The sequence below is a fragment of the Phyllostomus discolor genome, chromosome 12 (genome assembly GCF_004126475.2).
Source record: "Phyllostomus discolor isolate MPI-MPIP mPhyDis1 chromosome 12, mPhyDis1.pri.v3, whole genome shotgun sequence".
Lineage (NCBI taxonomy): Eukaryota > Metazoa > Chordata > Mammalia > Chiroptera > Phyllostomidae > Phyllostomus > Phyllostomus discolor.
In genome coordinates, this window is record NC_040914.2 from 5,788,464 (window position 1) to 5,807,463 (window position 19,000).

The window sequence follows — 19,000 nt, forward strand, 5'->3', positions numbered from 1 at the left end:
CCCTTTTTAAAAATGCTGGTCATGCCCCACTGATTGGATTTTTAGAAATTTTTAAATGGCCCACTATGGACTGTAACCCACACCTTAGACACTTCTTTGGGTGCACAGGAGAGTTGGAATAAGGATGCATCCTGTTCAGGGAAAGACTGAGTCCTTCCTAATGTTGGAGTGGTTCTGACTAAAATCACTTGGGCCTTGTGATTTTCATCTTTTCCTGGAGTTCTGCCGTCTTCTCAGGACCCCCACGTGTGCCCCTGCATTGAAATGGGGAATTCCAGTGGAGGCTGCGTTTGGCCTCGAGGGCTAGTCCCGACTCTCCTGTCTCCCCGTGGGTGTTCCCTGCCTGTCTCGACTCTGGAAGCCCCTCTCTTCCCCTTCACCTTCCAAACATGTCCTAAACACAGCAGCCTCCAGGCAACCCACAGTGTTTCCCAGGTAAAATTTCCCAGGGCCAAAAGAACAAAGAAAAAAAGCTGATAAATTCCATCATTGCATCAAGAATTTTCTTTCCTTTAAAAAAAAACTTTAAAAATTGCTTTTAGAGAAAAAGGAAGGGTGAGGGAGAGAAACACCTATTTGTTGTTCTACACTTATTTGTGAATTCATTGATTGATTCTTGTATGTGCCCTGACTGGGGATCAAACCCACAGCCTTAGTGTATCATCAGGATGATGCTCTAACCAGCTGAGCTACCAGCTGCATCAAGAGCTTTCAAAAAGAACTTGAGGGTTGTCTTGGGCAGCAAGAGGTCCTGGAGGATCATGAGGACACAGATATCCTCCCTGCTGCATGAGTGGCAGGCGCTAAAGAATTACATGGGAACAGGGCAAGATGGATAGGGGTAGTGGGAGTGAATTGTCTCCGGCAAAGGAAAATGTCTCACCATGCTCACCTTGTGCATGCAATGTCCTTTTCTCGGAGTCAGCTCCAGTGGGAGCGCTGGAGGTGTCAGACAGCCTCTGGAGGAAGCAGTCACGTCATGGAACAGTCTCAGTCCCTCCCCTGCCTGGGCAGCAGGAGGCAGGGCTCTGGTCCACGAGTGGGTGGAAGTGCCTGGCCAGTCTGTGGCTCTGTGCAACCAGACTGTTCCAGATTTTGCTTTGACCTCTCCATGGAACAAAACAGACAGTAAACTCTCCTTCCTAGAAATTCCTAAGGCCAAGAAAGTCCACGTTCTGTACATTAGGGGAAAGACATATCCATTAGGGCTTTATTCCAGAAAGAAGTAAACAATTACCTCATCTGCTCCCACTGCTCATGGAGTCTGCCATTTCCCCTGCCAGGTCTCCCAGGCACTGTAGCTGACTCCGAGTGGGTGAGCAGGGAGGCCTGCAGTATCCACACATCGGCCCCCGGGCAGCACCGCCTGTGGTCCAGGGGTAAAGGCCCAGGCACTGGGAGGGACTGCACACCACTCCAGGTGCGCAACAGTGGGCAGGTCACTTAACTCCCTTGAACCTCAAGTTTCCTCACCTGCACAGTGGGTGGAGGTGAGGGTTACGTGGGATCACGTGGCAGGTCAGCCGTGGGATGTGCTCGGCATGGCAGCCGTCTTCAGGAGACTGATTCTGTCTCTGCCCACATACCTGCTTCCTTGTTCCTCTCAGTGGGCGTCTGTCTCCTACACCCACCCTGCCAGCACGAGTAACCCTCAAATCCACTCATGTCGTCCCTTGTCTTCAAGAACCTCAAATTCACTGATGCCTCTGGCCTGGCGGAAGGCCTTTCCTTGACCTACAACAAGCGTTGTCCCTTTCGTCTCAGTCGTGTGGAGGGAAAAGCTGTGTGTTCCGTTTGTCTCGTGGTGAGCAAGGCCCAGGGCCCACTTGCTGCCGCAGACTGCCTGCCTGCCAGAGGTGTCAGTCACCCTGTGCATTTTCAGATGTGGAGCCGCCATCCTGTGCATTTTCAGGTGTGGGCCTGAAAGGCAGTGCCAGCAGGCTGGTCAGCTGCTTTCTGCCATGCCACTGCGCCCTGAAACAACCATGGACAGGGTGACAGTGGTGCTCTTTTTCTTGTCAAGGCTGCTCAACAATGGGCCTTGTAGCTGTTACTCAGTGGACATTTAACAGCCTTTGTCAGGCATCGTGAAGAAGTGGAATGGCCCTGGCTGGTGTGGCTCAGTGGCTTGAGTGCTAGCCTGCAAACCAAAGGGTTGCCAGTTTGATTCCCAGTCAGGGTACGTGGCCTGGGTTGTGGGCCAGGTCCCCAGTTGTGGGTGCAAGAGGAAACCACACATTGGTTTTTCTCCCTTCCACTCTAAGAATAAATCAATCAATCTGAAAAAAAAAAAAGTGGAATGGACTTAAAACAATCAACTCAAAGATCTCCCCTTACTTCCTCCTGGTCCATGTACTTTGGGAAGGCAGTTTGGTCACTGAATGTGGCTGTTCCCAGAAAGGTCAAAGGCACTGGGGATGTGCCCTCCTCATTCCTGGATACTGCACCTTTCTCCTTAACATTGGCCCCAGCGCACCTGATCCTGGCATGCTCCAGGGGCAGGCCGACCAGCAGGGGGCCTCGGATTGAAGTTAATTCTGGTTCAGCCCTTTGGATTGTTTCCTGGACTGACTGGTCCTGGGTCATGAAGATAATGACCACTTGGTCACTGAGTACCCTGCTGCCAAGTCTTCCTGCAGTGGCCCACATTGTCCCTATACATTTGGAAACATGCTTGTTCCACTCATACCTCACCCAAAAGGTCTGGGTGTGAGCAGGCATTGATCAAAGTGAAACCATACCTCCTGGGATGGCATACACACTGATTTCCAGCCCTTGGAGGGAGTTAACAACCAGGGACCCGGGGAGGGAGGCCTTAGACCCCAGGAGGTGGGGGAAAGTGAAGGGGGTGCAGTCAGTTGTCTCTGTCCTCCAGATCCAACACCCACATCCCAGCCAATCACTGGTCCACCTGAGCCCTGTGGCATCTGCAGCTGCCAACGTGACCGGTAGGCACAGCTGGCCCTGACAAATCCTGTGGTGCCCAATGCCATCAGTTGCAGCTTCTGAATGTGGGCCCCACCCCTAGACATTTATAAACAGGACCTGCAGAGCTTTGTCCTAATCTGGCTGATAACAGAACCACACACTGCCACCCAAGCGCCCCGGGGTTATGCCACGTATGGCAGTGGAGGCTGTAAACTACTCAGTGGCACTGCCCATGCAGCTTAACCAAACCAGGGCAGTGTTGTTCTAAGTCAAGTTCGACAACAAGTCCTGAATTGGAGTGCCCTGTGCCCAGCAGTCCGTGTTTCTGTGTGTGGGAAAGAATGAGTCACAATGTCTCTATGGGACATGGGGGCTGCTTCCAGACCTTGTGATTATTGGCAATGATGCCACTCTGGCCTTGCTGTGCGGGTCCTGATGGATAACGGCCTTAGACTGCATTCTGGCTGAAATAAGCCCTGCTCACTCACACCTGGATGGCAGGTTGGACTTGTAACAACTGGACCACCCACTGCTGCTTGGAGTCCCGGTCACTATAGAATGGCACATTTGTGTGACTGAATTTTATCTGAAACCAGGAGGGGTGGGTTGTTGGTAAAAACAGTATCCCATGCTGCTGCAGGTCTTGCTGGGTGTGCTGAGAAGGGATGACCCTGACAGCTGTTTCCCCAGGGCCATTTCTCCAGGCTGGGTTTGCAGTGAGCGCCTTGAAGGACGAGGAAATGGCTCCCTTTGGACAAGGAGCACCTTGCATCCCCAAGCTCAGTGTCCCATCCCTGTAATACAACCTACTGCAATGTGCAGGGTCTGCCTGGACCACCCACCTTGTCCCCACAGGGCAAAGGGACACCATACAAATGCTGATGCTTATGTGGCTCCCTGCAAGTAACAACAGCTTTGGTCTCTGGCCCAGCAGTCTCCAGGCTTCTGCCAGCACTTTGGAAACTACTACAGGCTAACTTACTAGCTGGTAAATGGGGGGAAATCGAACCCCAGACAAAAGAGTCAGCTGGCTGAAGGCCAGCTGGGCTGCTAGCCCCTTGGCAACTGCCAAAGGGTGGTTGTCAAGATTTTCTGATTATTAACATTCCAGAATGCCCCGGGCCAATGCCTTGTGGGAAGGGAAACCCAGGCCCTTAATACTACATGCCTAAGGCCATCGTCTCCTGGGACGCAGCTACGTTCTGAGGAAACAGTCCACAAAAGGGGTTGTGGTGTTTGCAGGGTCAGGGCACTCTGTCCACGTCAGCTTCAGAAGAGACTAAACCAGGCCTTGAAGCACTTGCTTTTCCAATGAGCCGCGTCAGTCCTTGGACCGGACGTGGAGGGATGGGCACCCTCCGTGGAGGACTGTCTTGCCCCACCTTGGTTTCCCTGGCCACTAAAGTTGGCATCCAGATCTCTTCCTTAAGGTGTCGTGACCAAGGAAAATTGTCAGGGAGCGACTCTGAAGAACGTGAGCCGGTGAAAGGTTAGGGGAGGAGCAGCTGATCAAGCAGTAGTGAATGCCATCAGCGCTGCAGGCCAGTGGGGAACACACGTGCACTTTTCCTACAAAGGAGAAGGCATTGCTTACACCCTTAGGTAGTTTTTTTTGTTGTTGTTTTTATTTTTTTAATTTTAATCATTGTTCAAGTAGTTTTCTCCCTTTTACTCCCATTCCAGCCCACCCACCCATCCCTCCCCCTTCCTCCCATTACCACCCTCCCCCTAGTTTTTGTCCATGTGTCCTTTAAATTTGTTCCTGTAAACCCTTCCCATTCTCCCCTGAAATTCCCTCTTCTCTCCGCAGGTAGTTTTTTTTTAATGTCTTACTTTTAGGCAGAGGTACTGAGGAAACAGTCAGGGGAGGCAGGGCCATCAGATGCCAGGGCAGGCAGGGACTGGGGGGCAGGCCTAAGCTACTGCCATGCCTGTTAGCCATGAGAGCTGAATGTCAGGGAACTAGTATCTTACCAAGAGCACAATGGTGGCCTCTCCCATGCCCCCAACCAAGGACCTACTCTGCAACCCAGGCACGTGCCTAGCTGCTAATCAGCAACCTTTCGCTTCACAGGCCGGCACTCAATCCACAGAGCCACGCCAACCTGTCTTCACCCAAGCATGTGTGCCACTTGGCCCACTTTAGCCTGCCTGCCTCTGGAAACCTCCTGGGTCAGATACAGTGCACAGATGGTGTACTGTAGAACGTTGTACCCGAAACTGGAGTGATTTTGTTAACCAGTGTCACCCCAATAAACTCAGTGAAAGGAAAAAATAAATACTTCTGGGTCAGGTAGAGCAGGGCAGTGCTCTGCCTCCACGCACCCCTTCCCTTCCTGACGAACTGAAGGTGGGGGCCAGCCTGTCCTTGGAAAGCACCCTGGGAGAACGCAGAACTACCAGACACAAGGAGCCAGGTCCCACACCCACCCAGTCACCCACCCTGGACTCCCACCAGTTCTGGCTTTCGTGGCAGTGAAAAATGAAGCTGCCCTGTCCAGCTTCTGTCTTTGGGTCTCTGCAGAAGCTGCCACGTCCTAATCTCATGCAGCAGTGATCAGAGGCGAGTCTGGAGGACCAGGCTGTGGTCTCCCCGGACCCACTGGCCCTGCCCACAATTTCTGCACAGTGGCAGAGGGCTGCAGTCAAACCTCACTTCTCAAATGTCCCCCATCTCAGTGTGGTTCTCGACCAATAACCTCTTCATGCTGATACCTGTATGGTTTGGTTTTCAAACAAATTGCTTCCCAAATAGCCTTCTGAGTGAATTAGGTTGGAAAACTGAGGTTCCACTGCACCTTGTCTTGGGTCTGGAAGACCACTCACCTTGCTATTCTACTACCTTCTAGCCCAGTGCCCTTGGGCATTGAATTGTACCTTTTGAGGCCAGGTTCACAAGGAAACGTGAGATTGTGTTTGTGGATAACAGTGAAACCTGATGCTCTGGATGGGTAGCTCAGTTGGTTAAAGCATCGCCCCAATAACCAAGGTTGCAGGTTCAATCCCCAGTCAGGGCACATACAAGAATCAACCAATGAATGCATAAATAAGTAGAACAACACATTAATATGTTTCTCTCTCCTGCCCTCTAAAAACAAACATACACACACACACAAACCCTGACATTTACTGAACATATATTTACCTTGTACCAGGCAGGCTCTGTGGGAGAACACCTACTTGATAAGGTAAGTTCCTCACTTCACAGAGCAGGAAACTCAAGGCCCAGCATGGTTGCTCATTTGTCTGTAGAGCAGTAAGGAGCAGGGCGAGGGTTCGCCTGTAAGCAGACCAACTGCCAGAACTCGAACTCGCAGCCACTCCGTGCGAACCTGCTACTGACACAGTGCCTGGCAGCAGGTAGCCTCACCCATTCACAAAAGGACAGCAAGCACCAACTCTGGGTCACACTGTTCTCTGGTGCTGAGCGAACTAGACAAGGTCCCCACACTTGGAGTTTATGACCTGCCAGGACAGAGAGCCACTTTCTCTCAAATCCTGCATCCGGTTGTGGGGAAAACCACACTAATTTCACCTCTCTTCTCATTCAGAGTAAAGAATGGAGATCTTTCATTTACAAGACACCACCTCCATTCCTCCCCATTTGCTTTCCCTACATTCTCACAGGCCACTCTGACCTTGCAGTTCTTCAGACACAGGCAGGTACATTCCTGCCTCAGGGCCTTTGCACTTGATACTCCCTCTGCCTAGAACACTCTTCCTCCAGGAGCTTGTATGGCTTATCTCCTCATCTTCCCATCTTCCAAGTGACTTCAAGGATGCTTTCTTCGGTAACTCTATTTAAAATCCACTCCTCCCCCACAGCTATTATTACCTGTGCTCCTTTCTTTCTGTATTTCTCCTTAGCATGTATTACTTTAAAAAAAATAGCTTTTATTGGAGTTATAAATTACCTAAAACTCACCCCTTTCAAATGTATACTTAAGTGATCTTTATCAAAGGGTGCAACTGTCTCTGCACATCGGTTTTCGAACACTTCCTCCCCTCACCCCAAAACCTCTCCTGCCCATGTAAGCTAATCCCCATTCCCACTCGGTTCCCCGCACCCACTGACCCGCTCTGCCTGCCTGCCTTCCTCAAACATAGTGCATGAACGCCGCCGCACAACGGCGGTCTGCAGTGCCCGCTCCTTCGCCTGGCGTCGTGCTTCCGAGTCCACCTGTGACGCAGCCCGTGTCCGTCCGTCCTTTTTGCTTTATACATATCCCACATTTTGCCTCTCCATTCACCAACCAATGGTCATTTTGGTTTTCATGTTTTTTGGGTAACGGGCTATATATTTTACCTTGTTCCCCCCACACAATGTCACTTCCAGGTGGTTGGAGATGGTGCTCACCGTGCACCCCCAGCACTTGAACTCTGCTGGACACAGGGCAGGTCCTGAAAACACACGGGGCCAGCACGGGAGAGAAGGATGACGTCAGAGAGTGCTGGGCAAGGGCTGTGCTGGCGGCACGGAGCAGGGAAGAGGGGATGGAGTGACGGGGCTCTGTGGAGCTGCCCACCAGGGTCGGCTCCTCCAAGGAATGGACTTTGGAGCAGAGACCTGAGTGCACCAGGCTGATTACTGCACATTCGTCATCTCTGGGCCCCGGGCCCCAGCCCTCCACCCTGCCCACCCACTGCTGCAGGTACAGTCTGCAGCCAGCAGCAGGGTGGGACTGGGCAGAAACTCACAAGGACACAGCCTGACAGTGACGGGAGCAGGTGGCTCACCTGGCCTGACCTGGGGCCAGCCCAGTGTGGACAGGGAAGGCTGGGTGTTGCTGGCTGCTCCTGCTGCCGAGCACCATGCAGGGTGAGATGGAGGGAGCAGGCACAGCCTTGGACTTGAGCCACATGCCTGGTGTGAATCCCACCTCCAGTCTGTTCACTGCTGCACATGCCCCTCGTCATCTCCCTTAACTGTTCGGTCCCTTCGTTTTCTCACCTGCAAACAGGACAACAACACTATCTACCTTTTATTTAAAGAAAGCCAAAACATTGTTTCCTAAGCACTTACTCTGTGCCAGGCACAGGCCTAGGAAACAAATCCATCCGATCCTTACCTTCCCCGGTTTGGCAGCTGCCACTTACAGATGAGAAAACCGAGGCACAGAGAGGCGAAGTGACTTTCCCCGCATCGCCCCACTGCTAAGTGGTACAGCTGTGCCTCAAATTCAGCAGCCTGGTCCCAAGTTCATGTTCTCCCCCTTTTAGACTGCGTGTCACCAAGCCACAGGGGGTTGTTAAAGTGAGTGAATGTGCGGGAAGCCCCTGGAACAGTGCCCAGCGAGGCACACAATAAACACACGAGGAGCGATAATGCTCTCACAGGTCACAGCGAGCCTCCCTCCCTGTTTCCTCAAGCACAGGCAAGCAACTGACCCTTTTGGGGGAAGATGACACCTCTAGCCCCCTTCCCAGAAATCCCCAACTGCCCACCCCAACCCCCAGCTCCACTTCAGTTGCAAGGCTGGAGAGGCGAGTGTTTTGTTTTATTTTGCAGTTAACTGTCCACCCTCCCCATTGCCCCAAAGCTGGGCGGTGCTGGGAGGGGCCGAGTCAGAGCTGAGGACTCTGGACAAAGGTCTGGTGGGGCTCCTCTGCGTTCTCTGGGCGGGCAGGTCCCGCTGCTCCCTGTTCCCTGACTCAGGACGTACTTCCTCTCACCACACAGCTAGACCTGTGGCAGTTGCGCTCCTGGGAGTGAGGACCTTGAGGTTCAGGGCACACTTCCTGTGCCAATCCAGCCGACTTCTCTCAGCAGCCCTGGAGTCCACTTCCAAGAAGCCTGAGGGGGCCAGCCAGGGTGAGTGACCCCAAGCACAGCTTCCCCACAGTTCAGGGTCTATCAGAAGCAGGGGCAGCTAACCCGAGGGTGAATCGCCCCTCGGCAGGGCACATTCCAGGGGGCAGGGAGTATGGTGGAATAGGGGTGCTTTTGACCTTGGTGAGCTTCCAGTTCAGGCTCTCAACTTGGGTGCCCACAGCCTCACTCTTTTGCTTTCACCTAGCACAGCCCCAGCAGTTCCTCAGGTTCTGACAGCAGCTCCAGCGACTCAGACACGGAGGCAAAGGTGGAAGGCTTGCCGCTCCTAAGCGAGTGCTGCCGGTGCCTCAGCCTGGGGAGGCCGCCAGCCCGAAACCTGGGCAACCCCTTTACTAAGGGGTCTCCTCTTCCATCCCCACTGCCCTTAGCCCCACAGTCCCCCTCTTCAGGCTCAGAAACGCAGGGAAGCAGCCTGGGCAAGGTCAAGAAGCCCAAGGTAAAAAGGGGAAGAAGGCTTCTCACCGACGGGCCTGGGCTTGGCCCATTAAACCTTCTCTAGGCCTTCTGGTGACCTCGGTTGCAGGCAGCTGTGAACTGTACCTGCCCCACCCGCCCGCTTCCCTGTGAGACTAGCCTGCCCCCTGCCGGGCAATCATGCACAGCCACCAAGGAGAGGCCACCCACGCTGAGCCCACCAGGGTTTATTGTTTCCGGAACAGCTGCCGCCTGCCAGAGGGACGGCTAGTGCAGCTGGGGATGGATCTCAGCACCGGTGGCGAAGGGGGGGGGGGGGGGAGCAGGGGGGGGATGGGCGGGCGGTGGACCGCAGGAGGGTCTCTGGCCCCGGGGAGGAGGATGTCTGGACCATAGCAGCGGCGGGCGGGCGGGCGGTAGCTGGCAGGTAGCTGGTAGCCTTCAGGAGCAGCAGTTAGAGGCGGGCCCCACTGTCCTCACCGCACCAGGTGGAAGGTGAGCCAGTACATAAGCAGAGGCTGCGCGGCGGCCACGGCCATGGTCAGGTACATGCGCAGCTGGTTCCGTGCCCCGCGCACTGGGACTCCCTCAGCCGCAGCCTCCGCCAGGATCTTCAGACGCAGCGTCCGGATCTGGGGCCGATAGTAGTTACCCTTGAGCCCTCTGGGCCAGGTGCGCACCGGGACACTTCCAGTCTCTGCCCCTCTGCAGCCCCAGCTTTCTCCCTCCCTCCACAGGGGCAGCTGGGCTCAAGTCTCAGCTTCTGTGGCTCCTTAGCTTCTCAAATCTAACAGCCAGTGACCCCCTCCCAAGGCCTCGTGAGAAAATGTAAGGGTTCAAACGCAGGCCAGGCCCCTGAGTGAGTGAGGGGAGGAAGTGCCGTGATCATGGAGCCTAGATGGGGTGGCCAGATGCGGCTCTGGTTGCTGTCACCTGCTCACGTTGGTAAGATGATAATTTGTAACACCAGCCAGAATGCCTTTTTGAAAAATCTTGTAAATAAGGACATCTAAGTCAAAGTCTAGCTGACGGTTAGATGTGACCCACCAGCTACCAGTCTGTGCTGTCTGCTCCCCATGCTGTCCTCCAAGTATCCTGAGGTGCAGCTATCACCTCCCTCAATGTACCAGAGAAAACTGAGGTTGAAAAGAGGAAGCGATCTGCCTGGACCCAGCAAAGCGCGGGGGCAAACCCAGGCCTAGCGAATGCTAGCGCTCTTAACCAGCACCTCACTACTGGCCCTCAAACAAGCTACTTGGGGTGTGCTGAAAATTTTTTCATCCAAAAAGAAACTCTGGCAGGAAGGCCCACCATGTAAGCAAAGTAGGGTGAGGGTGAGCATCTGCCCGCCCTAGCAATCTGGATGCCTCCTCTCTTCCTTTAAGCTCCAGCTTGGACACCCCCTCTTCCAGGAAGCCTTCCTGCCCCCAGGCTACGGTGCCCATTCCAGGGCTCCTCAGTTCAGCAGTGCCGCTCTGGTCTAAACTCCCCACCTGACATCCGCTGCTTGGATGCCTCCAGGGGACCCCAGCTCTGTCCAAGAGGCCTGTGTTCTCAATCTCACACTGCCCGGAGCCCCAGCTCACCATGAACACAAAGATTGACACGCAGCACCAGCCCAGCACCAGGTAGTAGCCAATCTTCCCAAAGAGCAGGCCCATGAGGACCCCGCCAATCATCCTGGGGGGAAGAGGGGAAGGCTGGTCTGAAGAAGATGCCCAGGGCTGGGGATGGCAGTAGGGGAGACGGTGATACTCACCCAACGTATTTGTAGCCCAAAAAGGCCACCAGATCAATGGTGGTGAGGTCGGTGTTGGCAGTGACCAGGTAGAGGCTGAGCAGGATGGCCAGCACCTCCAGTGTCAGCCAGGCCAACGCCGAGCTGGCCTGCAGCCCCAGGAGGTCTGGGGAGAACCTGTGGGTACCCGAGCTGTCATCTGATCGGCCGGCCCAAACCCTCCCTACACTTGGGGACAGCCTGTGTTGGGTGGGGCTGGAGACCTGGCAGAGACCAGGATGGACTTGGGCCCTGTCCTCATGGAAGTCCCATTCCAGGAAAGGCAGACCTGTCCTCAGTGACAGCCTAGACAAGTCGGGGGGAGGCCCAGGGCCGGGGAGGAATCTGGCCCAGCGTGGAGGGGTACTCAGGCCTTCCCAGGGGCGGGGACACTTGCACTGAGCCCTGAAGACAATGGTGGGCTGGGAACAAAGGACCTTGGTCTCTGCCATAACCCTTGTCTCTCAACAATTAATTTACCCAAATGACAATTATTTTCAATGCCAAAAAGGAAATGAACGGGGCCTATGAGCAAGAGGTAGGGGCCTGACCCAGCCTGGGGAATGGGAAGGCTTCCTTCCCCATGGAGGTGACATTGGAGTGGAGACATCCTGAGTGAGCAGGTGCTCAGCAGGTGATGATGTGGAGGAGGAACCTACTCCCGAGCAAAGGGAGCTACGCAGAGACCCTGGGATGGCAGTGCCAGGCCCTCTGGAGGATGGAAGGAGGACCGGAACGGAGCAGCAGAGTGAGGGGGTGCAGAGAAAGGCCTCAGGGAGGGCAGTGCAGGGCTACGGAGCTGGGGCTTGCTCTGGGGCCAGGGAGCTACGGACAGCTTCTGGGCAGGGTGGGAAGAGACCTTTCTGGCTGCTGCTGGAGTTGGGGTGCAGGGGGTGTCTAGGGTCAGGGCAGCTAGCTAGGAGAGGGCAAGGATGAGACTGGACCTGGTGGTGGAAGCCAAGGGGAAGGACAGATTTAGAGAACCACACAAGGGTGGGAAAGAGAGGGTGACCCTGAGCGTGACACCTAGAGCTCTGTCCTGGGCCAGACGGGAGCACGGCGGGGCTGTTCTGAGACAGGACACTGACTCTCCGATTCCCCTCACCCCCCAACCCCGCACCACTCTGCTCACCCAAGTTCACTCTTACCTCTCCTGGGTCCCCAGGGCCAGGCCTGCCACCAAGATGTAGGTGATAAAAGCCATAGCTGTGGGAGGCAGACACGGACACAGGTCAGAGGAAGGACCATCCTGGGCCCCCGGCAGCTGGGCCTCTGCCCCAGACTCACCCGCCCAGAGGGAGGAGGGTGCTGGGCTGTGGTGGGTAGGGAGATAGATACCTGGAATGTAGAGGTCAGGAGCATTGATGTCAAAGCGGGGGGCCACTGGCGTGTCCTGCTGGTACTGCACCTCCCAGTCCTGTGGGGACAGTGGGGGTAGCAGGCAAGGGCCCCCAGAGTTGGGCTCCTTCCACCCTGTGTACAGGTCCTCTCTTAGGCTGAGTTACCTACCGGCCCTGACATTTGCCCCAGCCTCTGACTCAGCCCCTCCCACGGCCCCACCCCACAGGCTGTCTCCTCTGGGACCACAGTCGCCTTGGCAGAGGGTGCTCTGACCTGGTGCAGGTAGGGAAAGAAGAGCAGGCCCAGCTTTTTGCCCACGTACAGGGTGTCCACAGCAAAGTAATACTTGAGCTTGGTGACAGGGATGAAGCGGTCGATCTGGAAAGGCAGAGCTCTACCTGAAGCGCTGGCCCCAGAGCCCCAGGCTTCCCCCCACTCCCACCGGCCCAGCCCACTCACGTTCTTATCCACCAGCTCCTTGCCTTGCGCAGCCAGGCTGCTCCCATAGGCCATGGCCATGTTGGACACGGGATCATTCAGGAAGGCCCCCTGGGGCGAGGCGGAGGCTGTAGGGTAGCCCAGGCCACTGGGCTCCCGCTGGGCCCCATAACCCCGGCTCTGGGCGGAACTCGTGTCATCGAAAAGCTGGTGGGGGTCAGACATGCCCAGATGGGACACAGGGATTCTCCGCTTTGAGGCTGAGGGGGGAGAGAGGTGGAAGCCCAGTTCATCCTGTGAGCGCGCTCCCTCCCATCCTGCCTCGGTGGGGCCTGGGTCTTCACATCTGATGGGCTAACCCGTCAAGCGTGGGCAGGCTCTGCTTGCCATCCATCCATCCAAATAACGAGGGAGAGAATGTTGATAGCTACTATGTACTGGGGCCTACTGGGCACAGAACCTTGCACTAAGCTTTTTACAAACAAGGTCTCTGTCTACATGCCTCTTCATGCTCCCCCTCGCTCAGTCAGCTCCAGACACATGGGCTTCTACGCTCACTGAACACATCAGGCATGCTCCGGGCTCAGGGCCGCTGCACTGGCTTTCCCTCTGCCCGGACACTCCTCCCTCAGATGTCCTCATGGCTCACTGCTCTCCTTGAAGTCTGGGCTCCGTGCGGCTTCCCCCGCGACCCTGTCTACACCTGGGCCTCCCCAGGTGGCATTCCCTATCCCCTGCTTCATTGACAACCAGACTCGGCACCAGCAGAGATGCCAGATGTTTTATTTCTTTCGTTCCCTGTCTGTCCACAAAACTCTTTGTCTTCTTCATGGCTGAGTCCCATACACAGCACTTGATAAAAACCAGATCAATGAATGAGTGGCCATCCCCACTTTCCAGATGTGGAAACTGAGGCCCAGACAGGCTAAATGCCTTGTGCAAAGGGCCAAGCTGAGTGAGCAAAGAAGGGCAAGAGTCCCACCCAGGTCACCCAATAAATACTACGATAATTCAGCCCCAACTGAGCACTGACCACATATGAGGCCATGTCCTGAACACTACAGATTAACTCATTTCATCCTCACAACAACTCATTTGCACTGACGCTGTTAGCACCCGCATTTTACAGATGGGAAAAGCAAGCCCCAAAGAGGTTCAGGCCCTTGCTTAAAGTCATACAGATAGTATGAGGCAGGGCGAAGGTTCAAGTCTTTAAAAGGTCCCTTCGGCTTCATGTTGGGAGTGAGGATGGGGAGAGGAGAGGAGGGAGGACTTTGCTGGTGCTACAGGTAGGACGGAGGGTGGGACAGAGAGGTCGGGGGTGGGCTGTCTCTGGATGGCTTTTGGAGGCCAGAGGGCCAGGACTTGCTAGAGGCATGCTAAGTTGGGGTGGAGTAAGAAAGAGGAAGGAGAGAGGAATACGGAGACGGCCAATTTGAGCCCAGCACTCTGGCTCCAGGGCCCCTACTTCTAACTAATAAGCGATGCTGCTACAGCCAATATTCACTGAGCCCCTCCTACATGCCAGGCACCATCGTGGGCACGGGACAGGGTGGTGGCATTACAGTGGGAAGGGAAGGAGTCAAATCATCTGCATTATGCCTTTCTCTGGGCCTCAATTCTCTCCTCTGTAGAAAGGGGTTAACAGTCCAAGGCAAAGTGGTACTCAGAAATGGCTCAGCCCCTGGCCTGGCACCTATTACCAATGCCAAGCCCCTCAGCTCTTCCTTTTGATTATCTGTAGCCATTTCTCTTTTCCCCTCCCATTTCTGCCCTGAAGGGTTGCTTCCTAAAAGCTTTGGTGCCAGCCTCTCCTCCCTCGGTGTAACCCCCTCAGCAGGTGGCATTTGGGGTCCTGCTCCCACAGGCTTCCTAAAGGCTCTCTGCACCACCAGACCGAGCCCGTGATCCTGCTCTCATTCAGCTCAAGCCCTCACAGCACTGGATGCAGTGCCCCAAATGCCAACCTCCGACTCTGCTCTCTTGGCTTCCAAGACACTGTACCTGTCTTTTTCTGTTTCCTGTCTGAGCCCCACCAACACCTCCTGAGCACCCCTCTGTGTTAGGTTCTGATGCAGGCAGCAATGATCCAAAGGACAAAAACTCCTGCCCTCGTGGAACTGATGTCATCGCGATCAGTCCCTCTCAATCAGCAACTTATTTCCAGCTCCCTGAAATGTGTAACTCAATTATCCACCCTTGCCCTGTCTTCTGCCTCTCACCGAGGGCAGTCTCACCCACACCCACAGCTTTCACAGGGACCATGTGCCTCGGGCTCTGGGCTCTCGTGTCTAGCCACCACTTCTCTCCAGTAGCCAGATCCAGGTTGGCCACTTCCTGGCAATGCCCTCTGGCTGCCCCTGGGCCCTGACCTGTTTCCAACCCCCTGATTCCCCTTCTGTCTGGCATCTAACCAACCAATTGCTAATCCTCACCCACTATGTCTCAATGTCACCCTTCCCTCTCAGACTTCACCCGACTCAAATGTACCCTTCCTGGGTCCTCTAGTTCACAGGTGGCAAGCACAAGGCCCGTGGGCTGAATCTGGCCCTCCGCCTTGTTTTATCCAGCCTTCTACCCGGTGGCAGCACCAAGCTCCGCTTAACTGTTAAGGGGTAGTTACATTTAAACAGTTCTAAAATTACCTCAGCCCTTTGAAGGCAACTGTAAGGCTGATGTAGCCCCTGGTGAAAATGAGTTTGACACCCCTGCTCTAGTCCATTCTTAGCTGCACCAACCTTCCCTCCAGTAGGCAGCCAGAGTGCTCTATTTAAATGTAAGAGAGAACATGTCCTGCCCTGGCTGGTGTGCCTCAGTGGGCTGGGCGTTGTCCTGTGGTCGGAAGGTCGGGTTGGATTTCCAGATTCCCAGTCAGCTGGGGCACAGGCCTGGGTTGCAGGCCAGGTCCCCGGCTGGGAGCATGCAAGAGGCAACCGATCAATTTGTTTCTTTTGCACATCAATGTTTTTCTCCCTCTTTCTCCCTCCCTTCTCCTCTCTCTAAAAATAAATAAATAAATAGATAGATAGATAGATAGATAGAAAACATTTCCTGTCCTCTGCCTACAATCAGGACCACTGTGTTGAGAATAAAACCCAAATGCCTGTGAGGCCCTGCAGACAGGACCCAGCCCTGCCCACCATCCTCGTTTCTACCTCCCCTCAGGGTTCACTGCATCCCAGCCACAACAGCCTCCTCTCCGACTCTGGCCCAGCCAAATTCCTGGCCCCCACAGGCTTTTGAACATGCAACGCCATCAACTGGGAACACTTTCCCATGATTACCAACTGCCAATGCAAGCACTCTGGACTCAGCTCAAATGTTTCCTTCTTACTTTTTGGATGTGAAAATTGTTTCAAGCTTTGAACTGAGGGTCGTCAGGAAGCCTGGTAATTAGGGTTGTTATTGTCAAAAATCTAAAAAGAGAGTGGGATCTTTTAGTCTTGGCCTTAGCACTCATGACATGAATAAGAAGTACTCCATACGAATGTCTTCGTTCAGTATTTGTTTGGTTTTATTTATTTATTTTTTTTGTACCTCCGGTGCTGGATGTCTCTGGCTGAACATTTGATGTGGTTCCTCCCTGAGCTGTGCGTCCTGTCAGTAATAAGTACTATGCCAGGCTCCGTGTACATGTCACTGCGGTGGGACCTACATTCTAATACTGTTCCTAACATTTCATCTTACTAGCAAGAAATCTTTTATTTCATTTTATTCTCTGTAATTCTAGACACTAGATTGTAGTTTAGTCATACTGACTTTTTAAAAAAGATTTTATTTACTTATTTTAGAGAGAGGGGAAGGGAGGGAGAAAGAGAGGGAGAGAAACATCAATGTGTGGTTGCCTTTCACACGCCCCTACTGGGGACCTGGCCTGCAACTGAGGAATCGAACTGGTGATCTTTTGGTTTGCAGGCCGGCACTCAATCCACTGAGCCACATCAGCCAGGACTGTACTGACATTTTTTAAAAGAGAGATATATTTTCTTGCACAGTTGTTTGAAAAGAGACACGTTTCAGTCCTCAATGCTGCCCTTTGTTTTACAAGTACAAGTTTTCTAGCTCAGACAACTCAGTCAAACTGTAGGTTGTCTCGAAGTCTTACTTGCATGCGCTCTGGCTGTTGCTCTGAGCTGCAGGCAGTGGAACTGTGATGGTACAGTGCGCACAGGTACTGTTCTGCCAGACTGGGATTTTCTGTACTGAAATCTCACCTTGTATCAAAAGTTATAAACAGACTTTAGTACAATAAAGGTCAATTTCTGTAAAAAAAAATGTTTCCTTCTCAGAGAGACCTTTCTCACTCCTCAATATAAAGCATTAGCTAGTGCCCAGCTTGTTCTTTCTCATAATATCCAGTGATTCTTTCTTTCCCTTCTGAGTACTTATCACAATTGCTACATATACATTCATTTGTGTACTTAGTACAGACCTCCAATGCTTTTCCCTCTCACCACAAATCCTCTTCACTGAACTAATTCCTCTTCATTACACCTACCTCTACCAGGAAGCTTCACTGACACCCCCAGGCTGGGTCACATGCCCCATCTGTGCTATCACAACACCTCCATCCCAGCCATAACCACTCTGATTGGCCTTCCCCCACCGTGCCCCTAACCCCTCTGCCTGTGCTGCTTCTCTCATCATAGGCCCACCCCTCCAGCCTGAGGCTGTCTTCTGCTCTGTCCTGGTAGCTCCATGAGGACAGAAACCTGTTGGGGCACCCGCTGTTCTCCAGCATCACCTACCACAGAGCCAGCCAGACACCTTACTGATGGTTGGAGAGGACTGAGCACACCACACTGTCTACTTCAACACAGAGGCCTCCCCAACCTCTAGTAACATCCTGAATTATTCTCTTTACGGCCCTTAGTCCCCAAATTATCTGGCTGACTTGTTTGTTTCTGAGTTTAGTGTCTGCCTTCCCACTAAATTCTGAGCTATAAGTTAAGGAGGGCCAGTGCTATGCTGGTCACTCACCAGGTACCCACATTTTAGCACAGGGGTGGGCACAAAGGTGCTGAGGCAGGATGTGATGAATGAAAAAATAAGATGAAAGCACACTCAGGGACATAAAGAGGAACTTAGAGATAGAAGTTCATAAAGATGGAAAAGGGAGGTTAACAGCAAAATAAACACAGGTTCAAATCTTAAATGAGGGAAAATTGTGGCTTTCGTCGCTCACGAAGGGCTATGAACGATGTCCTAAGACATGGGCGACAGCCCGTGTCCACAAAAGAGGCCAGTCTGACCGCTTCCTGCAAATCCATGAAAGTCACACTTTTCTGCCTATCATACAATATCTTGCCCAAAGTTGTTTCCTTCCCAAAAAGTTTCTAAAGAAAAGAAGAATCGACCCCAATGCGTCCCTACCCGGAGCTGGCATCCCTCCGTGGTGCACACTTCGAAGAGCCAGATCCCTGACTTCGTGACCTCTGACCTGCCGCGACCGCACCAACCACCACCTTGGCCCCACCACGCCCCCGCCCGCCCGCCCTCTTCGGCCAGCCACGTACGCCACTTACGCTGCCGGGGCGTCCCCGCCGTCGCCAAGCCCGCGGAGTGCATCCTCGGCCGCTGCTACCACCACCACCCCAGCCACGGTTCGAAATATGCCCGCCCGGCTTCCGTAGCCACGCCCTACAGGCTAAGCAACAGCCAATGGACGATACGCTCGTTCAGGAGCCACACCTCCTTGCGGAGGCCTGGACGAATTGGCTGTGGGTAAAAGGGGAGGAGTGGAGGTCCTTCACGTTAGCGGAGAGTCCAGACTGGAGGCGCAGGAGGGCGGGGCAGGGGAACAATCCTAGCTGTAGGCCTGTCGTGGAAGAAGTAGGTGTCGAGCAAAGAGGCCGATGGGAAATGTAGGTGTCGAGCGAAGAGGCCTATGGGAAGTGGAGTTCTCTAAGGACAGACGCTCAATTTGGGTTGCTAAGAGCAAGCTGGAGCTAGGGAAGGAAGAGAGTGGAACAGGGAAAGAGTGTTCCCGAGGGCTCAGCAGAGTGAGTGGTCCGGGCTCTGACAGTTGTACAGCTTGCAGAACTTAGTTATTGAGGTGAACGTTTAGAGTGAGAAAAGGACACTCGGCAAATCAGGTAGTAAGAACCAAGATGTCCAAGAGGAAGACATCTCTAGACGTTTTCCCAGAAAATCATAAAAATGTTATGCGTTGCAACCTGGCTTTCCCAGTCCTTCAAAAAAGCTACCAACCCCCAGCAATTCATAGCACACACAGGCACATTTGCAAGTGAGGGGCCCTGAGAATTAAA

At 53.8% G+C, this 19,000-nt stretch overlaps 1 protein-coding gene and 1 long non-coding RNA gene across 4 annotated transcripts; both read right to left on the reverse strand.

Moving 5' to 3' along the window:
- Nucleotides 1-9,384: 9,384 nt before the first annotated feature.
- On the reverse strand, nt 9,385-18,387 carry YIF1B (Yip1 interacting factor homolog B, membrane trafficking protein). Of its 3 annotated transcripts, none has more exons than XM_028529546.2 (8): nt 18,257-18,387; nt 12,753-12,991; nt 12,567-12,671; nt 12,291-12,369; nt 12,101-12,158; nt 10,935-11,090; nt 10,762-10,855; nt 9,385-9,807 (listed from the first exon to the last, which is right to left on the reverse strand). In XM_028529546.2, exons 1-8 carry the CDS (start codon nt 18,297-18,299, stop codon nt 9,652-9,654), a joined length of 930 nt encoding a protein of 309 aa, XP_028385347.1. In that variant the 5' UTR covers nt 18,300-18,387; the 3' UTR covers nt 9,385-9,651. The 3 variants fall into 3 exon arrangements, with proteins under 3 accessions (XP_028385347.1, XP_028385346.1, XP_035867804.1); XM_028529545.2 differs by having other exon boundaries at nt 18,248-18,361; XM_036011911.1 differs by lacking the exon at nt 18,257-18,387 and adding an exon at nt 18,105-18,206.
- Nucleotides 16,249-17,784, reverse strand: LOC118497491. Its single transcript, XR_004900015.1, has 2 exons — nt 16,693-17,784; nt 16,249-16,489 (listed from the first exon to the last, which is right to left on the reverse strand). It is a non-coding gene; the product is annotated as an uncharacterized LOC118497491 (long non-coding RNA).
- Nucleotides 18,388-19,000: the final 613 nt, after the last annotated feature.

Bases quoted from the DNA above. Each gene is read 5' to 3' on its own strand.
- YIF1B (XM_028529545.2), bottom strand. From the start codon at position 18,299: ATGCACTCCGCGGGCTTGGCGACGGCGGGGACGCCCCGGCAGCGTAAG. The intron at 12,672-12,752 runs GTGAGTGGGCTG...CTGCCTTTCCAG, and splicing joins AGGAGCTGGTGGATAAGAAC to ATCGACCGCTTCATCCCTGT. The intron at 11,091-12,100 runs GTAAGAGTGAAC...GGGTACCCACAG, and splicing joins GCCCTGGGGACCCAGGAGAG to GTTCTCCCCAGACCTCCTGG.